This window comes from Lupinus angustifolius, chromosome LG01 (assembly GCF_001865875.1).
Source record: "Lupinus angustifolius cultivar Tanjil chromosome LG01, LupAngTanjil_v1.0, whole genome shotgun sequence".
NCBI lineage: Eukaryota > Viridiplantae > Streptophyta > Magnoliopsida > Fabales > Fabaceae > Lupinus > Lupinus angustifolius.
Genome location: NC_032009.1, coordinates 2,917,573 through 2,927,076, shown reverse-complemented (window position 1 = coordinate 2,927,076; position 9,504 = coordinate 2,917,573). Strand labels below are relative to the sequence as shown.

General features: G+C 32.5%; 2 protein-coding genes across 2 annotated transcripts; one reads left to right on the top strand and one right to left on the bottom strand.

Annotated features, from left to right (window-relative positions):
- LOC109347084 (U4/U6.U5 small nuclear ribonucleoprotein 27 kDa protein) lies at positions 510-4,294 on the top strand. Its single transcript, XM_019586814.1, has 2 exons — positions 510-1,199; positions 4,004-4,294. The coding sequence occupies exon 1, from the start codon at positions 578-580 to the stop codon at positions 1,178-1,180; it is 603 nt and encodes a 200-aa protein (XP_019442359.1). The 5' UTR covers positions 510-577; the 3' UTR covers positions 1,181-1,199; positions 4,004-4,294.
- On the bottom strand, positions 6,911-8,347 carry LOC109347075 (ribulose bisphosphate carboxylase small chain clone 512-like). Its single transcript, XM_019586808.1, has 3 exons — positions 8,115-8,347; positions 7,898-8,029; positions 6,911-7,270 (listed from the first exon to the last, which is right to left on the bottom strand). The coding sequence occupies exons 1-3, from the start codon at positions 8,262-8,264 to the stop codon at positions 7,040-7,042; spliced, it is 513 nt and encodes a 170-aa protein (XP_019442353.1). The 5' UTR covers positions 8,265-8,347; the 3' UTR covers positions 6,911-7,039.

Sequence of the window (9,504 nt, the reverse complement as noted above, 5' to 3'; positions counted from 1 at the left end):
TCAACTTATTGTTGGTTGTCTTGAGTTTGGTAGGTCTATTGGGTCTAATATTAAAATGGCACAATTTTTTATTTACAAAATAAGATATAAAGTCTACATTTTGTATATTCTGAGCACATAACTCCTTGGGTAAGCAACAATAACACAGGGATAACTGTGAGAGTTTGAGAGGTGTTTGTTTTTTTGGCTTATATTACATGTAATTTTAAGGGTCTGTTTTTAAATTGAGTTGTCTCCAAATTCAACTTGCAAACAGTGAAAGAAAATCGAGGAATGAACAATTTAGGGAAGAATTAAAAAGTAACTAGATGTTGAACTTTGTGGAATGGTACCTATAAAACTAAATACAGAAAATCGTCCTAATGTATAGAAACCAACCAAAACATGAGTTGGATTGATTGGGTCAACCCAAATGTACATGGAACTTATATAATTCATAGTTTGTATTGATAAATTTGGGCCTTGAATTAATCATATGCAAAATGAAACTCTTTTTTACAGAATAGGCCGCAACAGTAATAATAGTAAGGGTTTAGCAAAAGACCAACATGAACTCTCAACGCGACCTCATCACACAATGAGCGAGCGTGACCGAGACCGAGACCGAGTCCGCGACAGAGAAAGGGAAAGAAGAAGAGACAAGGACGAACGTGATCGCGACCGTGACCGTGACCGTGACCGAGCGCGCAGCAAGAGATCCCGTTCGCGTTCAATTGATCGTGTCCGCTCCCGACACACACGCTCCCGCACGCGCTCGCCTGACCGCCGTCGCTCTCCCACTCGTTCCCGCTCTCCAGGCGACCGCTCTAAACGGCACCGTCACCGCCAACACCGGACTCCTTCCCCGGATAAGAAACGTCGCCGCAGAGATTCCTCTGATGATGACCACAAAGAGACGAAGAAGGTTGTATCGGAGTTCGTGGATGGGATCGCGAAGAAGCAGCAGAAGCAGAAAGAGAATGAGAGTGGGGACGGTGAAGGAGATGTTGAAATGAACGAGGATGAGATGGAGATGATGAAAATGCTTGGAATTCCAACTGGATTTGACTCCACCAAAGGAAAACCCGTGCCTGGTGCTGACGTCAGCGGCGTTAGGGCGGTTACCAAACGCCAACCTAGACAGTACATGAACCGCCGTGGTGGCTTTAATCGCCCATTGCCAGCTGAGAGGAATCGCTAGGGTTTTGTTCTTCTTTCAGGTGCGTTCCACTTTCTGATTAGGGTTTATTTCGAGTTTTAGGGTTGCAATTAGATTAGGGTTTAAATCAGTTAATGGGACAATTTGATTACTTTCCTATAATAATTAGCTGCCGAATGATGAGTGATTGAATGTTTTGAATTGAGTGTTATGTGGATGAGTTGTAGGTATAGCCAATTCTTCGTGGTCGTGCCTTATGAGTTGTACATAGCTATTCTTTATGTTGTTTCTTGTTAGAATATCACATGAGTCACATTGTATTGAGTCTTGTTGTCATGCATGCTACTCGAAAGAAGCTTGAGTTAGTTTAGTGCACCCAAATTGATTCTGGTTTTCAGCTCTCCTATCATGTTACAGTGCTGTGAAATTATTTTTTCTCTTTAGGATTTGTTCAGCCAGTGTTTATCGTTAACATGTCCCTAGAACTAAGACAATTAAAAGTTAAAACTTTTTCAATCACTCATTATGAGTTTTATCTCACTTTTCTAGTCTCTAGATACGATGGCATTACTTTTGTCCTTACTCCCACCCCTTCCTTCTTCTCCAAGTCTCAAATCACTGTGTTTGGGTCCCTTTATTTTCTCTCCCTCCTCCATTACCCCATGCCTGCTTATGGTGGGATAACTGTTACACCAAGATGGGGAGTTTGACTTTAAATCTTTGATAAAGTACTCTGCTAACAACTACATCTATCATTGGACTCCCAGAAAAATAAATTCTTGAGTCCCTGTTATTTCACAATTAAGCTTGCCTACCTTATACCCTGGTTAGTTTTATGTTTACACAACTAACTACCCTCCGCCCTATTTTGAAACGTTCTAAAACCATCTGTAATCCACACTAACACCCACCCTCCCCCCTATGAGTTTGTTTATATTTTTATTTTCAAATTTTGCAAATCTTGTTTAAAGGTGGTCAGTTTAGATTTGCAACAGAGGCGCGGTTGATGTCATCAGAGAAAATTGTGTTTGTTTAGGGTGGGTGGTCTACTCTTAGTCTTAAGAATGTAGAATATAATCCTGGATGGAGTTAGCCCCAAAAGGAACTTGTACGACTTGAAATCTAATTTTTTTTATTTTTGGTATGGTTTGGTTCTTTGCTAACTGTATGTTTCATGTTTTTTCCTCTGTTGTTTGTATCAGCCTGATTTTTACATTTTGTTATGTTGTGTATTCTTAATTTTTTTTAACTCTTTTCTTGCCTTGTGGCCTTTTATTGTTAGAGCTATTTACTGTTTGTCTCAGTCACCCATTGAAATGCATGTACAAAGTTAATTTTTATTTTTCTACAAATATTAAACAAATCTAAGGTATTTGCAGTGTTACATGTGTCATTGTGAGTAATTGGATGATATAATTTTTCATGCTTGTTAATAAAAAGTGCTTGGTCTAGTCACATATCCGTACTCCTTAGCTTTGTGCTTGACACAAAAGTTGACTTTTAGCTCCCCTTTAAATTCATGTAAACTCATTTACCAAAAAATATAAATTCGTACAGACTCATGTAGTTGGTTAGTTTTTAAAACTTGAGCTAGATTATAGTGCATATTTCCATTCTTAGTGGACACTTGTTCCAATTAGGATTTTGATGAGAGAGCCGAGGACTGAGGAGTGACAAATTAATTACCATTGTATTTGTTCTTCTATGTTCCAAGTTTTTGTGAGCCTTGGTGCAACATTAAGGTTCATATAATCCTGAAATAGTCTTTGCGCTAGTGGGGATAGATTGCATATAGATCTACCTTCCCCGAACTCCACTAGGTGGGAGCCTTGTACACTACGCCACTCTTATGTTCCAAGCCACACTAGTGGTTATCAGAATGCTCACAGTTCCTGCTTTTTTCACTGCTGGGGAAATTGTGTTCTCTTTATGTATGGCATTTGCCTATTCGGAGCTTCTATGTTGTTAAGTAGGTCAATGCAGAAACTAACCTCATAGGATGCCTAGGCAGGGGAAAATTATTGTCTACCATGGACTTGGACATGCAATGTGGGGGACTATTGATCAAAGATTGAAAGAAATTTTGGAGGGAACTTGTTACTTGTAGACCTTTGAGAACGTGAAGTATGTTACATAGTTATGTTCTTTTGATGGTTTTTTAGATCCGAGACTCGAGAGATATCACAAGCAATAAGATCTTTTGTCAGAGCATAAGGTTGTGAATTGTGATAGCATGTTGCAACTATTAATTTTGCTTTTGAGGCAGAATGCTGTTACATAATTGGGCTCACTGCTGGAGTGCACTTATTTGGCTTTTGACATTCTTTTCTTTTTCCTCTTATGTGTTGAACAGAAAGATGTTATGTTCGCTTTTTAAAAATGCAACGATGAATTAGCATGATTGTAAATGAGGATAATGGTTATTCAGCATACTACTAAGAAATCCCTTGTTCCTCTACATAAATACTTTGCTGAAAATAATGTTAGTCTGTGCTTTTTTCCCTTGAGATACAATATTATGCTTTATTCTTCACTTGTATGATTCATGTTGTTAAATTTTGAAACACATAACGCGGAGGTTAATTTCTTAGCATTGTTAATGTTTCTTGTTTATTACCAATGTTGGTTGTGTGTCCCTTATCTAACAAGAGAACTGACACACCCTCCTAAATTTAGCCTAAAGATCCTCCTGGTACTAAGTAAAGAAAGCATTGCATGTTTTTTTATATTATGAGGATCTTTACACTTAAATTTTAGGACGATCTAGCATTGCTCATCTAACAAATGAAAAAATTACTGAGATTAACTGTTCATGACTATGTTTCTGTTTTGCTTAATCAATTATCATCACTGTTCATCGTGCAGATGGCTAATGTTTTTGGTGATGTTCAATCATATTGGGAGCCTCAAATCTTTCGTAGGTGATGCAGATTGAGAGCTTGTAAGAGTTCCGCCAGTTGTTTATTTTTGTTCATTTGATATCCTTTGCTACCTTCAGCACAACAATGTCAAGTGTAATTGATGTTAGGCATGCTTTATATTTTGTACCTATCTATTGGTCAAATAGTATTCAAAGAATTTGCTAGATTTTCATGCAATGTGTTTATTTTACTGAATACCTCATACATTGACATGGACACGATTTGGTTATGGAGTGGAATCATTATAGTCTTCAACATTGTGACGGATGGAAGTGGGTTCATTAACTCTCTTACCTGAATCATGTGTGAAAGTTTATTAACTCCGAGCTAAACCATTATTAGCAGCAAGTGCAGAAATGATAAGGTATGACCAAAAAACAATGTTACGCCAGGAAAGAGGAGGAAAGAATTCCGCCTGTAAGGGTTACTCTAGAGTAAAGTTGTTTCTAGCATCAGCAAATAAGGGTCACTCTTGATTTCTTTTAAATGGATTCTGATATTAGGCTCTTCTAAAGTGAGTTTTGTCCCAAGTAAAAGTGTATCTTCTATCCTCAGAACATTCTGTATGCTGAGAATTTTTCAATCAAGTCATGGTTGATACACTCCTTGTTTTGAAGCCAAACTCACTTTAGAGCGATGTTATTTGTAATCTTTACCTACTAAAATTTAATGTAGATATATTCGTATTCACTTTAACGATAAAATTATTTTAGATGAGTTTTTTCCTTTTTTATTTTTAGGTAAAATGTAAATTTCATTATCCACAACCAAAACTTACACAAGAGCATATAGATTAAAAAAACACTTTAAAGGGCCACCTTCAAGAAGGTCCCCCTTAGAATATCTTCACTCTACCTAAATCCACTAACCCATCAAACAACACTCCGGTTTTTCTTACTTTTCTTCTTGACAGAAAGGTAAAAATGACTTATTTATATGCCCAAAATGATATTCAACTTGATGATTAGGAACGTGGAAGATAATTCATAAATTTTACAAACATAAATAAAGCAAAATTTGAGGAATTAGATTGTCTAACATTGAATAACTGTCTTACATTTGAGTTGAATTGAGTTTAATAAATTTACTTAAGATTAATACTTATCTCGAGTGGGAATTTTGGTGTATTTTGACCAAAAACCTGTGATTTATCCGTATTAGTTAGAAATAAAAGAATAGCTGAGTTATTACTTTTGAGCTTGAATGCCTTTGTAAACCGAAAACCATGATTGGCAATGGCGAGCTCAAATTCTTCTTTTACTGTTGTCAACTTGGAAGGTGAATCAGGTTTGTGGAAGGTGGAGACCAATTATTTATTACTTTATTGATTCATAAATGTAGAGAAATTAATGGACAGAGAAAATAAATATTGGGAAAAATACAACAATGTCTTGTAAATCATCATGTATTACATTTATTAAAGAACATATTTTTTTAGTGTAATACTGTAAAAATATTTATACATAGTCAATACACTATTTATATGTATTATTTTTTAAAGAGTTGAGTAGTGAATAATATAGTGACAAAATATAAAACTCATATATTGTCTGTAGATATATTTTTATCTTCTTTTTTGTCGAGATATATAAAGAGGAAGATATATATAGTATATTTTTATAAATTTTTATTTTATTGATTAAAATTAAGTGTAATTAGTGTAGTGTAAACTATTCTCTTATCTATTAGAAGAAATATTCAAGTTAAAATACTAATAATTATTTATTTTTCTGATGAATCACGGTTGATAGCATAAAATTTGTACCCTCTATTAGAGCATATATTTTTTTTTTGGTCTTTCCGAGCCAGGCACATCCACAGGTAAGTGGGGCTAACTCTCCCAACTGGCATTTTTTCCATCCACAAGACTCGAATCCAGATTCTTGCTTAAGGGGAATCAAGCATGTACCACTTGAACCAACGCCCGTTGGTTATTAGAGCATATTTGTTATCACATAAATTGTGTTACTATATCTACCATTAACTTGTGATTGGTTGAAAAATATATTTTTAAGTTAAAAATTAATAATTTATTATTTTTAGACTAATCACAATTGATTGTACATGTAATTTGTAGAACAACATATGTGTATATAATTAGTGTAAATATTTATATCTAATTAATACATCATCCATCGTTCAATTGATTTTTTTAAGAGTTAATAATGATTAAATACAATGTAATATCTATACATTAATAATGTAAAAATTGATACAAGTGAATACATATTACATCATTTATTTGTATTACTTTTATACTTTCAATAAATATATAATATAAATGAGAGAATACAATGAAATTATAAAAATATTCTCACACTTTAATTGTATATATATTTTTCTCATTCTTTATTGCCAACATGCCTCCCTCAATATTAAGGACCACATAAAAATTTCACTTCCTAGAAAACAAGGGGCAAAAAGATGAAACCAATTATCTCACCTAACCCACTAACCTAACTACCTAAGTGTGTTTATGCAACAAATTATTATTGCTGCGCTTCTCAAATCTGTTGGCTGGTTTTGCCACAAGTATTCCATTTTCCAATAAATCATTGCATGAAAACCACAACGTCTCTATAGGACCGATGTAGAGGCCACATCACTTATGCAAAAAGGTATCAAAATATATATGCGAGAATCAATGAATCATTTCTGTATTTTTTAAAGAGAAATTTACGAGTTTTATACTTTATTATTGTATGGTTCATTTTTAATTATTATTATCCCTTTAAAAGAAATATTTTAAATGAATAGTAGATAATATAGTATAAATTTTACCACTTTCAATACATAGATATTACATTCATTTTTAAATCAAAACAAAAAAGCTCAATCATGTTTATATTTATGATAAAACAAACAAATGTAACTCTAACAAACCCATCTTATTCATACCACCATATAGGCAAACATTGTACTTCACATTACATATTTAAAAGTTGAAAAAGAAATGAAATGAAAATAAATGAAAAATAGATCAAGAGGTAGCAGGTTTGTGAACGATAAAAGCCATGGACTGGCTGTGGCGCTTGTTATCAAATGCCAAACAGCGTATATATGTATTTGGATATATCTGTTTGCATTCATAAATCTCTTTCAATACTTGAGAAGAGTCAACACAACCAAACATTGGTAGCTTCCACAATGTCCAATACCTTCCATCATAGTAACCTGGCATCTGGCTATTCTCTCTATGAACAGTACCCACCTATTATTTCCATGTTCCAAACAATATACTAAGTTAAAATACAGGTTTTCAATAGAATGGACAAAGAATATAAATAACCATGATGAATGTTTTCATGTTTGAATACATCTCAAATTCTTTTTGTTATTATCAACTATTTCTTACTTTATGAATAAGAAACTAATCAATTATGTGACTGGGTTAGCATCTCCAACCCTGTCTCACCCAATAATATAGTGTCACATAATGTTCTATTTTATTTCAACATGGAGAATGAAATCACACATAAGATAGAATAAATATTTTTAATAGCATAAGTGTCATTATACTATTAAACAAGATAAGATTGAGGACACCAACTTGAAATAGGTGGCCTATTGCCTCTCATCATATGATGTTCAATAGTTGATATACAACTAATATAACTCTACCCATTATACTTATAATCTAGGTAGACAAAAATAACTAATCTGACAACCATAAACATTAAAGCTTTATTGGATCAAGATGGTATAATTGCATGAGAAGTGCTAGGTTTAATATATTTCAAATGAATACATAAACAGCTCCAAAAAGTATATAAATACAATATAATCTACAGATATATATGTGCTATATATATGAATTAAATCAACATCTTAAACCAACCTTATCAAATTCAATGCAAGGGATCCAACCCTTGCGGAGCATGTTGTCAATCTGCTTTGCAATGGAGTCATCTGAGAGAGGAGGAAGGTAGGACAGTGTCTCAAACTTCTTGTTATCGATGGGATTCCATGTCTGCAGTATAAAATATATAATATATCAAAGCATATTAGAAAAGAGAGCCATTAATGTATATTATCAATTATTGTAGAGGATTCACCTTCATGGAGCAGTGAGTTTTAGAACCGTTGGAGACAACATTTTTGTTCCATGCATTGGATCTTATACCAGGACAAAGATTTGAACGGTTGGACTTCAACCCAACAAAGCTTGCCGCAGCAACCGGAGCTGCAAAAGTTATAGCAGACATTTTACAAAGGAATAGAATATGTGTTATTATGGGTGATTTAAATCAGTGTTTGATGTTGAAGGAAGAGAGGAATGTGCTTCTGTGATGTACTATAAGTAGTGGAAAGTGGAGAATTTAATTAGGCTGCAAAGCTTAGATTCCATCAAGAGTCAATAGTATTGTTAATGAATAAAAATATATTCTCCTGAATTTTATTTTGCACCAATAATAAAATAAAAATATACAAAATAATAGATTAAATTATTTTAATTAATATAAATTTTTTTTATTGGTGTAACAAGATTTATGAGATATCTTGACATAAAAGATTTGTGTTCACATCCAATACCTTGTGTTTAGAAGTGAGTAGCTTCTCCGCCACCAAGTTGAAGAAACAGTTTAACAATATTGATAAAATAACTAAGGTAGTATAAAATGGATGGATCAAATGAATTTAGAGATTTAATGGATAGATGAAAATTTTATCCACTAATCAATGTAAAGTTATTAAAAGATATATTAATTTGTCTATTTTATCTATATCTATATTTAATGAATGAATTTCATTCTATCTATGAATTCATTTTGAAAAATTAGATGAATATCTAATATATTTAATTTTTTAATTAGAATTAAAAACTTTAGAAAAAATAATGAGCAACATGAAAATTACAATTTCAATAATGCATTTTTAAAAAATCACAGTTTAAAAAATACGTTTGTTTTGTAGGAAAAATTATTGTCTAAAAATTCATTTTTTAAATTTAATGTTTAAAATATTACCTTTAAAATAAAATTATTGAAAAAGAATAAAAGAAAGACCTTTTAAAAAAAACTTCTTTGCAAACAATAACGAAGGTTAAATGTGAAGAAAAAAAATAACGAATATTTAGATATGCTGTGTATATTTAAAAACAAATTTTTATTATTAACCATATTCACATCTCTGATCATTAATCTCACCATTATCTAACTAATAAAGTGAGATTTAAGTATTTGTGAATGTTTTTTACGGATCATCTCCATCCAGATAAACAGAGCTGTGAGCTATGTATGCTTAATGAATATAATGAATGAATTTGAAGACAAAATTTAATTCTACTCATTGTATAAAAAATACAAAGGTACATTGATATGGTAAGGTGAGAAAATTAAAAGTTTGAAGTTTGAAGAATATCTATAAATTTTAGTAAAGTTATATAAATTATTCATCTGACATAAATCACTTTAATTTATATATATATATATATATATATATATA